The 22,412-nt window shown below is 42.7% G+C and overlaps 1 protein-coding gene and 1 non-coding gene across 3 annotated transcripts in view; one reads left to right on the top strand and one right to left on the bottom strand.

The window, feature by feature from the left end:
* Nucleotides 1–542: 542 nt before the first annotated feature.
* Nucleotides 543–615, bottom strand: TRNAK-CUU. The gene has a single exon. It is a non-coding gene; the product is annotated as a tRNA-Lys (tRNA).
* A 1,957-nt stretch (nt 616–2,572) lies between these two features.
* Nucleotides 2,573–22,412, top strand: part of GABRR1 (gamma-aminobutyric acid type A receptor subunit rho1) — a 37,923-nt gene continuing 18,083 nt past the window's right edge. Inside the window, exon 1 of one of the 2 annotated variants that reach the window (XM_045057833.1) lies at nt 2,573–2,779. In XM_045057833.1, coding sequence (XP_044913768.1) covers nt 2,763–2,779 — 17 coding nt within the window. In that variant the 5' untranslated portion in view covers nt 2,573–2,762. Of the gene's footprint in view, nt 2,780–11,787; nt 12,304–22,412 lie in introns of those variants that run through there. The other variant, XM_003986368.4, reaches the window with a different exon arrangement.

Raw genomic sequence — 22,412 nt, 5'->3', positions numbered from 1 at the left:
TTATCCATTCTCCTGTTGATAGACATTTAGATCATTTTCAGTTTGGAGAAGTAAAGCTTTCTATAATAATTATAATAAATAACTGAAATAAATCTGTAAGTAATAAATTTGTAGCTTATAAATAAGGAAACTGACAGGTGTGTGTGAGTATATTCTTGACTTATCACAGAAACATGCTCATCAAAGATACTCGACTAAAGCTCTGAGGCACAAGCATGCATCTGGAACTGTGCTTTGGGTGAATGAGGAGTTTGTGGACGACGGGAGGATGAAGGGAACAATTACCAATTCATGAACTTAAAAAAAGTTTATTTCTTTTTGAGATGGGGGAGAAGAAGTGGGGGGAATTCATGAGCTTAAAGTGTTTATTTTTGAGAGAGAGAGAGAGAGAGAGAACAGGGGAGGGGCAGAGGGAGAGGGATACAGAGGATCTGAAGCGGGCTCATGAACCATAAGATCATGACCTGAGCCAGTTCAAGAGTCCGGAGTCAGATGCTTACCTGACTGAGCCACCCAGGTGCCTCAGAGAAAGGAAAAGTAACCGCCCAACGTGGGGCTCGAACCCACGACCCTGAGATTAAGAGTCTCATGCTCTACCGACTGAGCTAGCTGGGCAGTTCATGTGCTTTTGAAAAGTTGTTGTCTTCCAATTGCAATCAAATGAAGGAAGTAGGCTTGGTCTGAAAATGCTTTACAATTTAGAAATGAGTCACTCCTGATTAATTGCTCCATTTTACAGTGGAGAAAATTCTTGGACTTTTAGTTTTCTTTTGTGTAAAATGGAGGCACTAGTTTTTACCTAGCCTACCTCGCAGGGTTTTTTGTTTTTTTGTTTTTTTGAGAAGCAAATGAGAGAAAGCATACAAGGTATCTGTCAGCTTAAAGCTCTGTGTGAGTGCAAGGTGGTAGTGTTGTCTCTGACAAATTCACACGGTTTTCCCTTAAAAGCTTACGGTGGAATATTTCACATGTGTCATGCATGTTTTGTTTATTCACTCATTTACCTTCCTAAAAGGTAAACACTACTGCTATCATTCCCATTTTATGGATGAAGAACTCGGGGCCCGGACAGGTCTACCTCTCAGAGGCCACACAGGTATAAACGGCATAAATGGGATTTGAATCCATAGAACTGGCTCAAATCTGAGCTGTTACTATTGTGCCATCTGCCTTTCTAAAAACATGTCATTATACCTCCTCCTAGCAGCTCACTTTACAGTAATCGTCTTCATCCACCGCCTTTATTTCCTTGTGGGAGGGTTGCTATATTCAGATTTGTTGGTAAGTTGTCTCCAAGATATAACAGAAGGAAACTGCAAGTTTGCCTAAAATCTTACTGATTTCCCATTTCGGTCTTCCTGGAGGTTTGTGGTGAGACTGCTGGGTCAGCCATGTTCTCAGCGAAAACTCTGCATTTATGAGATAATCAGAACCACCCACAGGATGGAACAGATCCTGTGAGCTCCTACTTTCCCAGGACACACAGTTTGGTGCCCTGGTGAGGTGGGAAACACCCTGCAGCACTGAATGCTAAGAAGGAAGCATCCCCATATCCAAGACCATTTGGTCATTTACTGCCATGTCTATCCTCACTGCCTGGACATTTGGCCTTGCTTCTTATAGACCCCTGTACTTCAGGCTGCAACCCCTTCTGTCCGAGACGCTGTGGACAACTGAGTCAGAAGGCACCTTGCATTTCTGGGTGGGGACTGGGGAGAGGGGATGGACAGCACAGCATTTCTTTTTTCTTTTATTTATTTATTTTTAAAATGTTTATTTGATTTTTGAGAGAGAGAAAGAGCACGAGCAGGGGAGGGGCGAGAGGGAGACAGAGGATCACAAGCAAGCTCAGCGCTGACAGGGAAAGCCTGACGCAGGGCTCAAACTCACTAACAGTGAGATCACAACCTGGGCTGAAGTGGGACGCTTAACCGACTGAGCCACCCTGGTGCCCCTTTTTCTTTTTTCTTTTAAAATTACTGGGGACCACTCCTTAAAAAAAAAAAAAAAAGAGGGGCGGGCACCTGGCTGGCTCAGTGGGAAGAGACTATGACTCTGATCTCAGGATCATGAGTTCGAGCCCCACGTTGGGTGTAGAGCTTACTTAAATGAATAAATAAATAAAAACTTAAAATAAAATTCCTGGGGACCACTAATTAACACCTCTAAATTGATCTGAAAATAAAGTTCAGTTTTTAAGCAAAATGATCATGGTTATCTAAAATATTACATGTCCCTAACACTGAGGTTTCAGAATGTGAGCTGTGGAAATTCTAAAGTTAGGTGAAATTTAGCAACTCCTGAAACTGAATATTCAACCCGAGAAGAACAGGCTGAGAAAACCACCTGTGCTGCTTTTTTTAGCATTTTCTGCAGAAAAATTAGAAGTAGGAGTTATGGCCCCCACAACCACATCACCAGGGATTGGCTATCTATCTTCAGCATTGACTAAAACAGGAAATTACCAGTGGTACCTAAATGGAGCTAATAAGAATGAGAACCTCCTACAACTTTGTAGCCACTTGGAAAAAGCAACCCAAACCAAATTACCCATCTGGATCCGTTTTCTGGTCATAAATGAGGTAGATGAACTTGGGGAGCACCAACACCTCCCCCCAGCTGGAATGGTCATGACTCTACCCATCAGTGACCAAGATATGATTCTATCTATCGTTGATCAAGGACTACAATCCTCCACTGACCTGTGAATTTATAATCACGTGGGAGCTATCCTGGATGTTCTCTTGCTGGAATGGCCGAGTATGGAGCAAGATTTGGGGTGAGTTCAGAAGCCCCTAAGGAAAGCCCAGCATTGACCCTCAGAGGGCAGAAAGTGGACACAAATCTACAAAAAAGCATTCATTTCACTGACTCTTAAGGGTCTCCAGTGTTTTTTCTCTCCTTAAAGCAAAGAACCAAGTCATTTGAAAAACTGGAGACAAATGAATACACTCTGAAGCTAGCCATTTTGTTTTTACTTTTCAACAGATTCAAAGAGACGGTGGAATTTATGTTAATTTATTTTAAGAAATGGTATGCAACGAAAGTTAATCTGGGAGTCAAGGCAGTCACATGCTACAAAAAGTTAAAGTCAGACATTAAAAGTTGCACAACTGTTACGTCCTTCTTTGCTGCTGCTGAGTTCAGTTTAAGCCTGTTGTTTATTTTATGGTAAAATTAAATTACATTCTTTTCTTCAAGTGTTGAGCAGTTCCAAATGTGGCTTCTTAGTCAAAGAATCCATTCTTACTGTGGCCAAAAAGCCTCTCTTTCGTTCAAATGAATCATTTCCCCTAATTAGCAGGGAAGAATCCGGAACCAATTAACTAAAAGATCTGAGATGTCTTCTAAATGCTTTAGGCAACATGTTAAATAAAAAAACTGTGTGACAGGGGCACCTGGGTGGCTCAGTGGATTAAGTGTCTGACTTTGGCTCAGGTCATGATCTCACAGCTCTTGGGTTCGAGCCCTGTGTCGGACTCTGTGCTGACAGCTCAGAGCCTGGAGCCTGCTTCGGGTTCTGTGTCTCCCTCTCTCTGCACCTCCTCCATTCACACTCTGTCTCTCTCTCAAAAATAAATAAACACTAAAAAAAATTTAAAAAAGAAGAAGACTGTGTGACAAATAATATCATTTTGCAGACCCAGCCATTTCAGGAAGGGGGAGGGGTTAGAGTCAATGGAAAAGCACAGACTCTGGGATCAAAAGTACAAGTTTTCCTGTTTACTACCCACATGTCCTGGGAGAAATAACTTAATGTCTTGGGGCCTCAGGTTTCTTGTGGATGAAGTAGAAGTACTACTCCTGTGCCTGCTTCCAGGGCTGGTTCTCGGGGCCAAATGGAACCCTGGATATAACAGTGTTTTGTAAATGCCACAGGACCACTCAATAGCAAACTGCAATTATTCAGCAATTGGGTTGGTTTGGGGACAATGAAAGAAGTCCTTGTGTTTTGCATTTAGCTCTCAGACCACATCATGCCACTGAGGGAGCCTCACATCAACACCCTGCTTAAATCCCAGCTACCCCACGAAGGGCTCCAAACGGTCACTGGGGCTTTAGGAATAGATTGACCCCACAGTATTTCCTTTTTTCTCCACAGCGACTCCCCTGGAACTGTGACAAGCATATCAAACTCCACCAACAAGAAACTAGGGGACATTTTATGAAGTTATACTTGAACCTAGAAGCCTCTGTGTTTCAGTTAAAGACAGACTTGGAAATGATAAAAAGGTGCCTTAACAATTTTAACATGATTCCAGCAGAGGGAGACAGGGCTGCACTGACTCTGCACAGGATCAGTGATGTAATTGATAGATTGACATCACAAACAGCCTTTCTTCCTTCCTTCTTTCCTTTCTAATCAGATGACTGTAGTCATAATTAAAAAGAAAATTTTTAATGTTTATTTATTTTGAGAGAGAGAGAGAGCAAGCAGGGGAGGGGCGGAGAGAGAGGGAGAGAGAAAATCCCAAGCAGACTCTATGCTATAAGAGCAGAGCCCCATGTGGGTCTGGATCTCACAAACCATGAGATCATGACCTGAGCTGATATCAAGACTCAGGTGCTTTACTGACTGAGCCATCCAGGCACCCCTGTAGTCATAATTTAAATATCACTAGGTGGAGAAAATATATGGCTGAAGGCCCTTATGAATTCAGCTGTACTTGCAAAACACTTCTAAAATGGGTTCGCATTTTATTGATCATAGAAGCCACTAAGGCGGTTGGAAACAGCAGCAAAGGCAGGTCGTGCATTAGTCTTCACAGTGCACAGACTTCACACCTGTGGTGAGTACCACTGGTGGCTGAGCCAGCTTTCACCCTGTTTTCCTCCTTCCTGAGTCACAGTTCCTGTTTCGTTCAAGCATCTGCTCCATTTCCAATCCAGAGGTGGATCCTGATTATTCCAACTCAATCAGATCACACTTTCCCCAGTGAAGGTAACTGGTCCAGCGATGGACTTATGACCTTACTTGGCCCAGTCAAACTTAAGGGAAGGGCTTCTCTTCCACGCTCTGGGAGAGGTGTTCTCTCTTTCTCTCCCACTGGATATGAATAAGGAAACTTACTGCCGTTGGCAGCCATATTGCAACCATGAGTAAGGAAACAGAAAACACATAAAAGAATGAAAGAAGGAAAGAACCTGAATTGTTGTTTTTTAAGAACCTGAGTTTTTGATGACACCACTAAATCAAACAAACCTGCAGCCTGGATTTCTTGTTTTGTGAGATAATACGTTCCTTTTTAAGCCTGCTTGAGTCAAGCCTCTATTTTTTGCAGATATAGTATCTGTATAGATTGATGGACTCCGTTGGCTTTTGCCAAAGTCACCCAGTAGTCTTCAGTCCATTGGGTGGACTGAAATAGTGGTTGAGGACCACTACTTTTAATTTTTTATTTTTTAAAAAAATTCCAGTATAGTTAACATACAGTGTTATATTAGTTTCAGGCGCACAATGTTGTGATTCAACAATTCTATACATTACTCAGTGCTCACCATGATAAATGCACTCCTTAATCTCCATCACCGAATTCGCCCATCCCCCCAACTCCCCTCTGGTAACCATCAGTTTGTACTCTGTAGTTAAGATTCGTTTCTTGAGAGGCACTGCTTTTGACTACTTTTTAAACGATCTATTGCTTTTCTACAGGTCACTTGTTGAAAAGGTTGTTGCAAATTATTTCAGTGATATCATTCTTTTCATTGACATAGCACTTTATAGGTACTTATTATTTATTGCTAGTCCTAGATGGATCTGTGGCTTAGAAGGATTATTCCAAATGAGAGATTGCAGTACAGCAAGTCAAAACATATCCAGTCACCCAAGATGTGAAAATACTGAAAATACTGAAAATACTCTGTATGTCATAAGTGCTCTTCTCATTACTAGTTTTAGTCTGATGGAGGGAAAAATTCAAGTCATCTAAAATGGCAAACCATGATAGTTTAAAAAAATAGGAATTGTTAGTGCTGCCTTCCTTCATTCTCTGTTTCAAGGGTGGGAGACTATATACATATTTTTCTTACTGATTCTGTTGCTAGTTGATGTTCATAACTTCTAATCAAATTAAACTAAAAATTACATTTTAAAAACTCACTTGTGGCTCCTACTGGAAAGAACTTGCCAAAACAGGAAGTAGGGGTTGCCTCATAAGATGGAGACCGAGTGCCCAACCTCCCAAGGATTTTGGCCAAATGTCTGAGAGATTGTTCAGAGAATCACCAGATAAGCATTCATGAAACATGTATTTGTCTAAGCATTCATGAAACATTTCTTTTTTGACCATAATTATGAGAAATAAAGAATCAAAAAGGAATGTAATTTTTCAACCAACAGTGTACAAAGTCTTGTGCTGGGTGCTGCTGTGATGAAAAGATGAATAAGATACAGTTAATGACATTTTATATTACCCTTAGAGAAAGAAGGCTAGTACAGTGTATGTGAAATAAGTAGCCAACCATTTTAGGCAGTAGATAATTAAATGTTAACCTGGAGCTAACCTTGGAGGACCTGGGTGGCTCAGTTGGTTACGTGTCTGACTTTGGCTCAGGTCATGATCTCGCAGTTTGTGAGTTGGAGCCCCACGTTGGGCTCTGTGCTGACAGCTCGGAGCCTGGAGCCTGCTTCGGATTCTGTGTTTCGTTTTCTCTCTGCCCCTCTCCCACTCATACTCTGTCTCTCTCTCTCTCTCTCTCTCAAAAATAAACATTTAAGAAAATGCTGTTTGCAATACAGAATAAGTGATACCAGTACACAGAGAGAGAACTTAAGATGAGTTATTGTGATCAGGAGAGGTTATTTTATAAAAACGAGCTACATAGGATGGGTTTGGATGAACTTTCAAGGTGAGGGAAAAATATTTTTTGTTTCAAACATTGTTGAACGTTTTCCTATCAATACATGAGTATCTGAAATTGTCTCCTATATTTTGAAATGCTTCAGAATTAAACTTAGAAAAAATTTAAATGTATTCATGTATTTTCTTCCTTAGGAAATAAAAGCATTGGGCATTTAATATGTTCATTATTCATTCACTAAATATTTATTGAGCGCCTCCTGTGAGCCAGCTAAGATTCTAAATGATGAGCAAAAGAGATATGCCTCATTGATGACTGAAATCTTGTTCAGGGAGATAACAGTAAATGAGTAATTAGAAAAGGGAAAGAACAGATATGAAATCTGTTTATCACTGGAGCCACTAGGGCATCTCTTATCTCAGATTTCCCTCCTGGCAAACTTCAGTCCAAAGCTGGGAAACCACATTTAGACACTGAGCTCAGAGTCAGAGCAAAATTGGTGTGCATGTAGAGAATGTTCTGGAGTGAGTAACTTGGAAACAGTTCATGAAGGCCCAGGGCCATTGTCTTGGAGCAACCAGGAGTGTGGTGTCTGAAGTTGACCCTCTTGGTCAGTGAGTGCCTTGGGCATGGAGTGTTGGGCTGGTTCTGAGGGCCAGAGGCAAGGAGACACTTGAAGAGCTTAGAAGAAGCAATGAGAAAGCAAACTAGCCTCAACTACTGCCTGTTCCTTTCTCCACTGAAGGAATTACTACCCTGGAGTTCCTGCATTGATGTAGAGAAGGCCATGATAATTGAGGAATAAAAAAAGAAATTAGAAAGAGAGATTGTCATGTTAAATAAAGGAAAAGGAGGATTTGGTCAAAAACAGTGGTTTTTAAAATTGGTCTGGAAATACTATACTTGAGTCGGTCAGTGTGGGTCCTCAATAAGCCTTGGATTATGATTTCTAACCCCTCTACCTTCCTGAATCTGGATGTTAGCCCCAACTGGTGCTCTTAGACCACATATACTCTTTATAAACCCCTCTTATGTCCTTGTCTTGAAAAAATGTCATGGATATTCTCTGCAATAGAGTCACATGGTGTTGATGGGAGAAAAAACATTTATTAAGAACACTTATAAGTAGGGTGGCACCTAGGTGGCTCATTCGGATAAGCGTCCCATTCTTAATCTCAACTTAGGTCTTGATCTCATGGTTATGAGTTCAAGCCCCACCATGGGCTCCACACTGGGTGTGAAACCTACTTAAAAATAATAAATAAATAAATAAATAAATAAATAAATAAACACCTATAAGTAGGGAAGTAGCAAAGTGCACATGACTTTTTGAGCCCTCATGATCCCCCCAAGAAGGGTGCTTGGGCTGGGTATGGTTGGCTAGGTCCAAATACAGAAAGGGCTCTAAGACAGGGTTCCTCCCCTTAGGGCTCTGCCATTGGAGCTTTCTGGTGGGGGAAGTGGCCTAATTGGGAAGGCTGGGCATCTAGCATCAGCCCGTCCTTCCATTGAGCTACCTCAGACCTGCTAAGCTGGCTCTCTGCTAAGCTACTGAGAGAAGATTGGAAATGCATATTTGAGGCCATCTGGATTTGCTCTCTTTGGTTAGGCCCAGGGTCCTCCAAATGAGAAAGAAATGCATTTTCCAAAATGAGCATCAAAGAGCCATTTGATGGTCCCTTCAATGACTTCTCAACCTGGAGATTTTTATGTACTCATCCCAGAATGTTTCTTCTTTGCCACTTTGGCTCTTCAGGTCAGCAACTCCCCCAAATGATCTAATAATCATGCTTGGCTTGCATTGACTTCTGGAGACATCACATATTCTGCCTTTATTTCTATATGTTGAATTATTTTCAACATCTTATTTATTGAGTGCTGTTAAGGGATAATTTATATAAGAAGATCTAATCACAACTTTCATATAACTATGACACATGTCAAAGTTTTTATTTAACTCATTAATTGGTTAGAGGACCAATAAGATATTACAACTAGTACATTTGAGGATTTGATTTATAGAGATTTGTATTCTCTACTGGAAAAAAGGAATAGTTTGCATAGTTATGGGCAGAAAAAATATATTACTGTCAGTTTTCTACATGTTAATGTCTACTGTTATGGTGCTGTAAAATAACCTGGTCAAAGACAATCAAAGGCCACGTCGTTATAGAATGAGGAGGGTCCATTGGACAAAGCTTTGCATTCTATTGTAAGGACATGCAATAATCTCTTTTGACCATTTCAATATCCGACAGCTTTTCCTGACAGACTTCCTTCCCCCTGTGATCATACATAATTTCAAAGATTATTCTTGGTCACCAAAAAAAGCTGGTCACACTAGCTTTGGCTGATTACTTAAAATAGGGGCATCAAGATTGTTGATTGATCAGAGAGGCCTCTTTCAGCTTGCTTTGCAAAATCTAGGGTAATACAGCATCAAATGGTACCAAGTTAACTCCTACCTACAAGTTATCATAAGGAATCTTAGACTGGACTTTGAAAAGCATGTCTTATTTGTTGTCCCAAGATCCTCCACCAGCCTTTAGCTGCAGTACCTTTGGGCAAGTTCCTCTCTTCCTGAGGTTTTGAAAACTACCCCAATGGCTTACCTTTGAAATGACCTTTCTTACTACCTAAAAAGGGTGGTCCAGGCCAGTTTTCCTCAGAGGACTTTGCAGACGTTGACTCCATAATTACAGCCTAATTTTGTTCTTTATTTTTTAAATGAATTTATTTTTAAAAGATTTTATTTTTAAGTAGTCTCTACACCCAACATGAGGCTTTAACTCACAAGCCCGAGATCAAGAATCACGCACTACCCACAGAGCCAGGCAGGTGCCCCCAAACTTTGTTCTTTAAAATGGCTTGTCACATCCAGTCAACTGAGTATGACGATGACAATATTTCAGGCAAGGCCTTGATTGCACAATGGAGTCTTTTAGTTATATTCTGGCAAAAAGGAGGACAGATTCTTATGGAACATATGTAAATAACTGTATTGAAAAGTAAAGAGACTAGGTAAGTTTCTGAATTCCAAGGAGGGTAGTTGACTGTTGGTGAGAATCATATATCATTTTTAAATGTCTCATTTTAGTTTACAACAGCAGAATTTACAAAATTGTTGTGAATAGCATAGAGCATAAAAAGAAAAAGAAAAGGCTTCTTTACACATCCAGTAAATGGAGCATTAAAGCAAATCAACAATATTCCAAATAACCTCAATAAAATTTCCTGCAGCAATTGGTTCAATCTTATATAATTAATTCTCATTCTGATGGATGTCGGGTTAGCAGTTTCATGAAACTGTCTGCTCTTCAACTATAAAGAGGCCTGGAAATCCCAACTAACTTCTGCTAAAATTCTCTGAAAATTATCCAAGCCATGTCAGCCAAGATTTGAAGAGTCAGTAGTTTGAAGGACCTTGTGCTGTCTTCTTCCATGAGATTCTGAGACTGCTTTCCTTTGATGAAGACACAAACTCTGGCCAGTTGATTATAGCGGTCTTTTGAACAAAAAAAAAAAAAAAAAGAAAAGAAAAGAAAAGAAAAACTATGACGTTTACAAAATTCAGCTGAAGAGGCATGGTTCAGTCGGTTGAGTGTCTGACTCTTGATTTTGGCTCAGGTCATGAATCTCACAGTTTGAGAGTTTGAGCCTAGCATGGGCTCTGAACCAAAAGTGCAGAGCCTGCTTGGGATTCTCTCCCTCTCTCTACCCCTTCCCTGCTCTCTCTCTCTCTCTCTCTCTCTCTCTCTCTCAAAATAAATAAACAATAAAAAAATTCAACTGAGTACATTTTGAAGATCTTATTCATTCATGATCTGATTCATGAATCAGGCAACATCTAATCTAGTAGCTAGGAAAGAGCTCTGAGGAGTTCTATAAAATGAGAGATTTGTAGAAGCAGAAGTGCAGTGTAGGTGAGCGACAAGGAAGTTATACTTGACAAAAAAGTGGACTGGTTAGGGGCGCCTGGGTGGCTCAGTTGGTTAAGTGGCGACTTCAGCTCGGGTCATGCTCTTGTGGTCCGTGAGTTTGAGCGATCCATGAGTTTGAGCCCCATGTCGGGCTCTGTGCTGACAGTTCGGAGCCTGGAGCCTGCTTGTGATTCTGTGTCTCCCTCTCTCTCTGTTCCTCTCCTGCTCACACTCTGTCTCTCTCAAAAAATAAATAGACATTAAAAAAAAATTTTTTTTAAGTGGACTGGTTATTGCAAGGTTGCTTTTTTTTTAGGGGATGACAAGGGTCTGTCAGGTAGATTACCTAACTAGTGCTAATTAGGCGATTCCTGATTGACTGATTTAAGATTCCATTTCTGGGGACTCCTGGGTGGCACAGTTGGTTAAGTGTCAGACTCTTGACTTCAGCTCAGGTAATGATCTCACAGTTCCTGAGTTCGAACCCTACATTGGGCTCTGCACGAACAGTGCAGAGCCTGCTTGGGATTCTCTCTCTCCCTCTCTCTGCCCCTCCCCTGCTCATGTGCTCACTGTCTCTCTCTCCCTCTTTCTCAAAATAAACAAAACTTAAAAAAAAAAAAAGATTCCATTTCTGGGAGAGCTGAAACTAAGTCTTGACTTAGTGACATGGAGCTTAGCCTAAGTGACTCCATTTTGGGCTCGTTGTTTTTAACAATAGATAACACAGACTTAATGGCTACTGTTAATTTATTTCTGGTATTTTTTTAAATGTGAAAAGTCTAGAGAAGTTCATAATACAAATAATACAGCTGACAAGAAAATTTAGTTCTTTCTGTGCAAATGAAGACAAAAAAGCCTCTTCCCCACTAGCCCTCCCAACCTCAGCCATATAGAAAACCTGCCCAGGTAGGAAGCCCAGAGGTTCTGTGGATTCAGTATAGGAAGGAGTGGGGGCGGGGCGCTTACAAATCCAGCCTTCAGCTAAAGCAAATAATAATGGCCGGAAGCTTAAAATAGATCCAGGGAGGAGCTCATTAACTTGGCATAGGAAGTGGTTCAGCACCTCTGGCATTTCTCATTTTGGAAATTGCTTTGGTCCGTTTTCCTTCTATTCACTGGACCAGAAAATACAGACCTTTACTAACATACTCACCGCATCTGATGATGAACTAATTTAGACTGGTCGAAATAATTGTTCGACAGGAACACAGGGCTTCAACCTCAGTTCAGAAAATCCCTGACATCTGACGTAGGAGGATTTATAGGTTTAGTGGAAATTGCTTTCTCCTGCTCTCCAGATTGCATACTGTGGGTTGATTTTTTTTTTTTTTTTTTTTTTTTTTGCATGAGTAAACATCCTTGTAATAATGAACAGACCAATAATGTCTTAAGAGACAAAAAGAACATCCTTTTCCTTTTTGGTGTTTCTTGAGAGAACCATTTGGATTTGGAAACCCATGTTGGCTGTCCAGAATATGAAAGTTGGCATCTTCCTGTTGTGGTGGGGATGGGTTTTGGCCACTGAAAGCAGAGTGCATTGGCGAAGAAGAGAAGTACACGAGATGTCTAAGAAGGGCAGGTGAGTGGACTTTTAGGGATAGAGCTAATGGTATTGTTCCAGAATCATTTCCATAATACTGTGTTTTATGTGGATGCCTTTCCCCACTTTTCCCTTTGTTCTCCTGCTTTCTATCTTTTAGGAAGTTAGAATTATGTCGTTGTTTTTTAATGATGCTAGATTAGATATAGTGCTACCGTTGCATATTCTTAAATCTCTTATGAATTGTCCTGGGTGAAAGACAGACTCTGGGAAAAAAGAATATATGTATGTTTTTTAAAAAATTAAAGGCATTTATTTGATGTCTGCAACCTAGGTGGAAACAAGTCTGTAAATTCCATGGGACCTCTAATTAGTGAAAATGATTCTGTTAGTTCTAATTATTTCTGTTAGATTTGTGGGTCCTTTTTAACATCTTTTAAAAGAAAACAAGTCAGCTTTCTTCAAGCTGTCTGGCTAGATGGATCATTGGATCATCCCCTACCAGTAAGCGGAAAGGGTGCAAGGATGGACCTGCCTGCAGACCGGACCCTTGCTCGATGCCAACGGTATGTGCCACCCTGGCTGAAGTGGTGTCCGAGCGGCACCTTAGGCAGAAACAGACACCCTCTGACACTCGGCCTCTCAGGCAGCTCTGATGACGGTGCTGGTGATTAAGTGCACACTTGCACACCTGCTTGCCCGACATTTAGTAAAATAGCCCATTTGGAGAAAACCTAATCCAGTTCTCTTTACTGATGAGGAAATAGAGGCAGTAAGGGCATCTTGAGTCTGTTTCTTTATCGGCATTGGGTCCAAATTAAGCTTCAGGTCTCCTTATCTCTGGATGTAAATACAAATAGAGGTCAGAAATATCAATTTATGTGTAAGGAAATCCAGCTTTCTAGCGTTCAGGGCTAATGAGAGAGCTGGGTATCTAGCTCCTCCATGTCCCCCTCCTGGGTCTTGAGAGCCTCCCTACCCCCCACAGGCTTCCGAACAGCCAGCTATGGCTCACAGCACTTGTTTCAGGATATTTTAGCAACATCGCAAAGCTAGGAGCTGAAATATCCGGGGATCGCGGTAAATCCTGGACGCTGAGGGGGACTGCTGTGTACAAGCCATATGCCCTGGTTCTGTCAGAGTCAGGAGTTGCTTGGGCAGACAGTGGAATTTGTGGAGCGCTACAGCCATAGAGATTATCTGAACCAAATGTGCTCATGAGGATTAAAAGCAACAACAGCAACAAACCCTATTGGTTGTCGTCAAAAACTTCTCAGCCTCTCTCCTAAACCAGAGTCGGAGTGGCGACCAGTTGGTAAATACCAATGATGAAGAGAAGTCCCAGAGAGTGAAACAGATTTTCTTTAAAAAAAAATTTACTTAAAAGAACTTTCTTTTTTTATTATGAAAGTTACACATGACCATTATTTAACATTTTAAAAAATGGGAAAAAATGTTTTAGAAACACACAAAAACCACCTGTAATCCCTAAGCTCAGAAGTTTATGGGTGTTAATGTTAACATTTTTGTGCATTTTCTTTCAATCTTTTATTATTTTTTTTCTAAGCATGTCCTGGGTATTGACTAGTTTGGGATTATTCTATACGTCCAGTTTTGTAAACTCATTATATTTATATGGTATTGTCTGCATGTTTATTTATTTAATGTCTACATAATTATCACTTGAGTGACTGCATTATAATGCAAAATGTACCACCATTTAAGTATTATAAATATTATACATGAATATCTTTGTATATGAGAATAGTTGTTTACATACATGTTTATTTTTAAGTGAGCTCTATCCTCAACATAGGGCTTGAACTCAAGACCCTGGGCTAGTCACATGCTCTACTGACTGAGCCAGCCAGGTGCCCCTACATATGTGATTTTTTAATTAGAATAGACTCCTAGAAGTGGCACAAGAACCTTAAATCTCCAAATATATTTGGCCGAACTGTTTTCCAGATTGGTGGATCCAATTTATATATCCACCAACCAGATGAAGTTTTAATGTGCCTAAATTTTTATTATTTTATTTATTAAAAAAATTTTTAATGTTTATTTTTGAGAGAGAGAGAGAGACAGTGCAAGCAGGGAAGGGGCAGAGAGAGAGGGAGATGCAGAATCCAAAGCAGGATCCAGGCTCTGAGCTGTCAGCACAGAGCCCGACGTGGGACTCGAACTCACAAACTGTGAGATCATGACTTGAGCCGAAGTCAGACACTTAACCGACTGAGCCACCTAGGTACCCATATGTAACCTAAATTTTTAAAGGGATCACTTAATTTCATCCAGAGTCTAAACTCATAAGATGCTAGTAGTTTGTATCCAGGCCTCTTTTCGTAATTTATCCTAATGGAACGGGAAGCAAGATGAACACACTCACAGAACAGGCTGAGGCAAGTGCGGTGTCTATGGTGCAAAATTGAAGAAGGCGCTTGCATGATCCTGAGAGTGCCTCCTTAGGTTTTTTTCTCACTTGCCTCACTGTAGTCTCCACCCAGGAAAATTATTCAAGTGTTTTTCCCCTCCGAGATCTCCATGGGAGGCACATCCAGGTGGAGTTCCTTTCACAGATCCGTGCTTGGTAAACATCAGAATGTCAGGGCATTGAGCAATGTTTCCAGGATGAATCAATAGTTATTGTCTCTCTCTCCTCCCTGGAGGAATGGAGGCATAACCTGTCTACACCGCAGGCCCTGGGACAAATGCCAGCTCTTGCTCTGGGAGGGCAAACTGATCTACCAGAAGCCAGAAGTACTGTTACTATACTTGCTTTGCTATGCTAAAGAATTCAAGTTGATTCTGAAGGTAAAGAGGGTCCGAGTTGCTTCAGCGGACTTCCATTTTTGGAGAGATCACACTGGTAGCAGTATGGTGGGAGGCCGGAAAGAGTGCTAGAGGGGAGACAGAGAAAGTAATTCAGAGTCTATGCCTTAGCCCAGGTGAGGGATGCTGAAAGCTGGGAGTAGGACATTTGTGGAAAGAACAGGACTGGGGGAGATGGATTTGAGAGCTTTAAGGGGCTAGAATTGTCAGAATTAGCTTGGGTGGAAGACTAGTAGGTATTTGGATTGTGTGACTGGGTAGAGGGTGGTGCCAGGGAAAGGAGACAGGAGGAGGGACAGATTTGGGGGGAAAGAGGTGTTCTGTACGAGCATGCGGACATGGATGTGCCTTCACAAGATGCTAAGAGATAGCTGTCCAGTTGGAGGCTATAGGTCCACAGCTCAGGAGGGAAATCAAGCTTGGGGATGTAGATTTAACAGGAGTCCTCACAGGAGGTGGTAGGTGAGGAAACCCAAAGACACCATGTTGCATGAAATAAGAATAGGATCAAGGACAGCACCTTAGGGAAGAGCAACATTTAAGGAGAGGACAGAGGAAGGAGCCTTGGTGAAGGACACTGGAAATGAGGGACCAAAGAAGTAGGCACATGATTGGAGTAGAGGGGTGTCAAAGAGGCCAAGACAGCCATTTATTCAAGAGTTGTCAGATGCTTGTTATGGGCCCAACACCACACCGGGCAATGAGTGCTTCATCGGTGACTAAATCGGACACAGGTTTTGCCCTCAAGAGGCTTACACACCAGAGAGGCATTCCGGCAAAGTGTTAAGTTTCCAGAAGGGGGGAGTGAACAATAGGGTCAGATCACACAAAAACACAGCAGCCAAGAGCCACTGACAACGTCAGAGAAGAGAAGAGCAGGGCGGTGGGTTGAAGAGCGGGGAGAAGATGGGGCGGGTAGAGGTAACTCGTACAAGCAACTCAGCTGTGCCCAGAAAGGCTGCGACTGGTGAGGTTGACAGGCGAGAGCTTTCAGGCCAGAAGAGACCCAGCGGGTTCACGTGATGAAGCAAGGAAGCCAGGGGAAAGGTGGTGATGAGGCAAGAGCCATTTGCTCTCAAATCCCTGTCCTGACAAAGCACAAGCCACTTAATTACGAACTGGGTCTCTGATTGCCCAGAGTGTCTTGGAATTTGATTTTCTCCTGAGTAAGTGGTGTCCACTCTTCATCTTGTCCCCCAATTCTCCAGATGGTTTGCTCGAACTTTTGACTCTCTTTGTGCTCCTGGTTCTTGTCCAGTTATTACCTTTCGCTCAGTCTTAATTGTTTTCTGAGGCCTGTGCTCAGGCTGCTCCCATGCTCATGACGCCCTCCTTCCCTTTCCTCTCTCTCCTGCTCATTTCTTTTCCTGCTCCTATGCTTACCAGAGACGTCACTTTCTTGGAGGAGCCTTCCTGGCCCTCCTCCACCCCTGCCTCTCAGTCTCAACTGGGCGACTTACTTGGGAGTTTCCACAGCCCAGTCTGTACCATCTCAGAGGACTAATCTCTCAGCATTAGCACTTCCTCCTCATCTGCCTCGGCTTCTAGACGATGAGCTCCTTGTGGGCTGTGTTAGTCTGCTCAGGCTACCATAATGAATTACCACAGACTGGGTGGCTTAAACAATAGACAGTTATTTTCTCACAGGTCTGGAGGCTAGATGTCCATGGTCAAGGTGCCAGCAAATTCGGTTTCTAGTGAAAGCTCTCTTCCTGGCTTATAGACAGCCACCTTCTTGCTCTGTCCTTACATGGTCTTTCTTCTGTGTTTGCCAGCAGGGGCAGAGGGGGCATCTCTAGTGTCTTCCTCTTCTTGTAAGGACGTGAGTCCTATTGGATCACAGCCCCATTACTATGATCTCATTGAACTGTTATTACTTCCCTATAGGCCCTAACTCCAAATATATTCACACTGGGAGTTAGGGTTTTAACATATGGATGGGGGGGGGGGGGTCACAGTCCAGTTCATAACAAGGACTCCACTAGCACCTTTATCCTTGTCTCCCTAAGTTCAAGTACAATATCAGATACATGATAGATACTCAAGAAGTGTTAAGCATGAATAAATGAGTTCTGATTTTTGCTATTCCTGTACTTTATTCGCCCCACAAATATGTACTCACTACATTATGCTTCGGGTACTGTGCCCAGGGCTTGGTGGAGGCAATGGTGGTCCCTTGAGATGCTGAGTTTAGTGGAGGTGACAGACATTTAAACAAATAATTTTTACAGAATGTCAGAATTTCAAGGACCTTAGAAATCCCTTCATTTTAAAGATGAGAAGAGAAAAGCCCCCAGATGTACAATGCCTGTGCAGGGTCATGAAAAATCCCTTCAGAATTCCACATCCCTCTTTTCTCCATGTCCAGTGCCCTCCTCTCACCATCATAAAGTGAGAACAGGACATTACATTGACAGATGTAAGGTTCAGGTTGAACTATATGAAAATGTTTTTCTAGGTCAAAACCAGTTGAATGTCAGCCGTTTTATGTGGTTCAAACATTTTCTGGCTTAATCTTTATAGCAATCTTGTGAAGTTAGTATTATTTCCCCATTTTATGGAAAATTGAGGCACAGAAAGATCAAGTAACTTGCCCAAGGTTTACAGCTAGTTTGTGGCTACCCTGAGATTCACACTGAAGTCTGACTGGTGACAAATCTGAGCTCCTTCCCATACTATAAGCTGCCTCACTTCAAACAAGTGATTGTGACTTATAATTACTAGACATCAAGTCCCCTTGTGGGCCTTTACTACTCACTCTTCTAGGCCTGGTCCTGCTCCACTTTCAGGTGAGAGGGCGAGATGTGGGGTAAGTGGACAAGTTCACTCAGTCACTTCACTTATCAAAATGCATTGCAGGCTGGCTCCTTGACAAACATACCCTTTATTTGCATGTTTATTTTGGTCTTGGTTTTTTTATTTTTAAAATATATATATATATATTTTTAATTTTAGAGAGAGAAAGAGAGTGTGAAGTGCAGGGGAGAGGGACAGAGGGAGAGAAGAGAGAATCTTAAATGGGCTCTACCTCAGCAAGAAGCCTGATGTGGGGCTCGATCCCACGACCCCGGGATCATAACCTGAGCCAAAATCAAGAGTTGGACACTCAACCTACTGAGCCACCCAGGAACCCCTGGTTTTGTTTTTGTAAAAGCTGATATATTTAATTAGTGATGGGAATTCCACTCAAAAGACATTTATTGAGAGCCTAAAGTGTTCAAAGGCATGTAGGTACACGGTGGATAGTATATGATCAGTAAACAAAGTTTGCTCATAAAGGGGGTAGCATTGGAAATAGAGACAGATCTCTCCAAGGTCAAAAGTGGTATCTAGAAAGTAGCTGAAGAACTTTAATAAATGGGAAAAATACAACCTGAGAATTCTGATAAAGAGAATAGGTAGAAAATAAATCAAAGCTTTAAATTAAAAGAAAGCAATCCAGTGTCTTCAAATGGGAAGGCATAGGAAATTTATGTTGGGACGTATGTAGAAGATAAAAGAGATGATCTAGGTCAAGATTTTACCAGAGACGCAGGGTGACAAGCATGTTCTTGCTGTGCCCTGTCACTGAGGGTGATAGCAGCCCAGGCCTGTGTGCCAAGGACCTGCCAGGTTGGTGGGAACAGGAGTCCATCATGGTGACAAGAAGAAGGCTTGATCAGATGACCTTGAGCTAGGACTCTGAGACAAGATCAGAAGGCAAATGAAATTGGGCTGGTCCACCCACACCAGACACAATCCCTGCTGTCTTTTGGTTCCAGGAAGCTCAGGTCTCCCACAGGTGTGCAGACCTTAGGTGTCCATGAGTATACACATCCTGTATTAGTCAGGGTTGTCCAGAGAAATAGAACCAGTAGGATGCATGTAATATGTATCTGTCTATCTGTATATATGGTATTACATAGATATATTGTGTGATGTACTGAAATATATATGTATGGAGGGAGGGAGAGGTGGGGAGGAGGATTTATTCCTTTGAAAGAATTGGCTCATGTGGTTGTGGGGGCTACCAAGTCTGAAACTTACGGGGCAGATAGCAGTCCAGAAATTCAGCGGCAGATGATGTTGCATCTTGAGTCTGAAGACAGTCTGGAGGCAGAATTCCCTCTTCCTCAGCGGACTCAGCATTTTTGCTTAAGGCCTTCATCTGATAGGATGAGACCCACCCACACCATGAAGAGCAACCTGCTTTGCTGAAAGTCTGCTGATGTAAATGTTAATCACATGTTTAAAAATACCTCACTGTAACATCCGGGCTTGTATTTAACCAAAAACTGGGTACCATGGCCTAGCAAAGTTGACATATAAAATTACCCATCACAAATTCTTAGAGGTTGTGGTTTGAAAAGCAGATTATCGGTTACTTACCCAAAATTCCACTTAATGAGAAATCAAAAGAAATAAACTATTTATACCCAAGGAAAAATACAGAATACTTATTCACTACGTGGAAAAATGCACAGCCTCTATAGCAATTCAAGAAATGTAATATAAATAACATTAGGGTAACATCCTTATTAGATAAATAAAAGTTAAATGCACACGGACACACACACTCACATATACCCTGTGCTGGGGGGTCTGCGAGGAAGCCAAAACCATATTTGTGGGGCTCTGCCAGTGGACTGACCCTTTCCACATTGCCATCCACCCATAGGGCTAGAGCTATAAAGTGCCTTTAGTACCATAGGGATGATGCCTTCTGGAACAGACTTGAAAGGTCTCCAAGCTCCCCCATGACCCAACCCCTTATTTCGCAGCAGAGGAAACAGAAACTGATAGCAGAAACGTGTGGTGTTCTGTCCACAGCCAGAAAAGCTGGGGCTTGAGACCGTGTGCTGGCAGGTATCCTCCCTGCTAGGTCAATGTCTCAGAGAGCAATGTGTACAAAATATCATAGCAGGGTTCCTGGGTGGCTCAGTTGGGTAAACATCTGTCTTCGGCTCAGGTCATGATCTTCCAGGTCGTGGGTTCGAGCTCCATGTAGGCGCTGTGCTGACGCTTGGAGCCTGGAGCCTGCTTCAGATTCTGTGTCTCCCTCTCTCTCTGCCCCTCCCCTGCTCATGCTCCGTCTCTCTCTGTCTCCCCAAAATAAATAAATGTTTAAAAACTTTTTTTACTTAAAAAAAAACAAAACAAAACATATCCTAGCAGCCTTACTCACGGTGGGCACACACTGGAAAGCAGCCCCGTGTTCAGTCTCAGGTAAGCAGCAGAGCAAACTTGGCTGGTCTGGCCCATGTCTCCTCCCCAACCTCCCTTCTACCTCCACACAGGCCTCCTTGCTGCTCCTGGGGCACACTGTGCAGCCCCACTTCATGGCCTCTGTCCACTCTTTTCTGGCATCGGGAGGTTGCTTTCTCATCTTCTTCAGGCCTCTGCTTGATTGTCACTTTCAGGGAAATGTTTGCTGGCCATCCATGTAAAACAGCCAGCTAAGTGCCCACTCCCAAGCCCTTACCCTACTTACCATCATAGCTCTGAATTTATGTTCCCTTAAGGTAGGGTGGAACCCTGGCTGTGCCCGTGATGATTTCCTTTGAAGTTTTGGCTTGGGCAGGCACAGTTACGGGCAACCCCGATAATCCATCACCAAAGCCCCTCAGCTAGATGGGGCAGCGGTGGCAAGACCGGCTCCAAACGATAAGAAGGCTCGGCTTTGGGACTTGGAGCTGCCGCATAGTCACTCCATGACTTTAGACAAGTCACTTGACATCCTCAAGTCTGTTTCTTCTGTCGAGTGGAGTCAATTATGTCTGTCACCTCAGGGTTATTGTAAGGACTGTGTGAGCCAAACTATGGGAAAGTGCTTCGGATGTTGTAAAGCTCAGGAAACCCTTGAAGACCCTGGGCCCCACCTATGCCATCTTGTCATGGGCACGGATAAGAAGCTCCCGTGTAGACTGTCATTCTACCTGGACCCCCTTAGGGCTCGTCTCTGCTTTGAGGACAGTTACGCTACGCACATCACCCAGTGACACTCCCCGGATCTGCCAAATGGAGGCCCCACCCAGGGAAAGGAGATCAGTTTAGGGTTTAGGATGTCTTGCTCTGTCTGAGCTCTCACTGGTTTCACGCCATTGACGTAGTGGGACACAGCAATGTTCCTAAGTTGTCTTTGTAACCAAAGTTCTAGCACATGGCCAGGAGACAACCTGGAGCTTAACTTCCACAGTTTTCATGATACCCTTTGTTCTTTGTGACAATCAAGAAGCATTTTCCCATCTTCAGTTTTCTGGCCTGTCTCTTATTTTCCAGATTTTCTCTGCTGCATAATCCTTAAGTTTCCCAAGCTGTAATACATCTGGGTCTGTAGGCTTACGTTCCATTAAAAAAGCTGGAACAGTAAGTGGTTCTCAATATTGGCAGAGGAGGTTTGAAAGCTACTGATGGCTGGGTCCCACCTCTGGTGTGGGGTGTGGCTTGGGAAGTTTCAAGTTCCTCGGGTGACCCCAAAGTGCATTCATACTGAGATACCCTGAGTTAGATGATCTCATGCCAGCATTTTCACCATGCTGGGCAGCAACTATTTCTTTTCACTGCTCCCTTCCCAATGCGAAGGCCAGTCTCTCTGATGGAGATTGGATTCTATTAGCAGGCTCCCAGCCTGACCCTTACCGTTTGTTAACATTGCTGCCTACCCTCCAAGCAGTGCATTTCCCTCTGCTGACTCTTCTGGCTCAGAATACTTTAGGGAAGCTCCTTGCCTTTAGCACCTTTCTTGAGTCTCACCTCGTTTAAGCCTTGGCCTCCTTGGCACATTTCTCGCAGGTCCATTCAACTCTTTAGGATACACCTTTAGGCTTACGTTTCTCCTTTTATATTTTGTACGTGTTTTTGTGAAATCTGATTTCTTCACACTGCCAGGAGCTGGGGCTACAGAGATGTACGAGAGAGATCCCACCCTGATATAGCTCATGGTGAAGTGCGTGAAGTGGTCAGAAGGCCCCTGGCCACACAGGCTGATGCACATTCTAATAAGGCATGTGAAGAAGAGAAGTGTTGATTTGGGCGGGAAGGATGGAAACCTAGGAATTCTTCCAGGAAGAGGTAATACTTGATCTGGGAACACAAGGCATTGTCTAGGTAAGGAGTATGAAGAATGGAGGCAAGGAACTTCCAGACAGATGGGACAGCAGGAGCAAAGGCATAGAGGTGTAACCAGCAACTGTGGGGGACAGAAGTGGGGGGAGCTGAGGCGGAGAAAGAGCCTTTATGTATACGTGGCTATTACACGTGCCACGAAAACAAGAGTGTTTCCATTAGCTAGTTGAAAGGATTCCTTCCTTGTCAAAATTAAGTTCTCTATCTTCTCA

The sequence above is a fragment of the Felis catus genome, chromosome B2, assembly GCF_018350175.1.
Source record: "Felis catus isolate Fca126 chromosome B2, F.catus_Fca126_mat1.0, whole genome shotgun sequence".
NCBI lineage: Eukaryota > Metazoa > Chordata > Mammalia > Carnivora > Felidae > Felis > Felis catus.
Note: the sequence above shows the minus strand (reverse complement) of the source record. Positions and strands in the feature narration are given on the sequence as shown.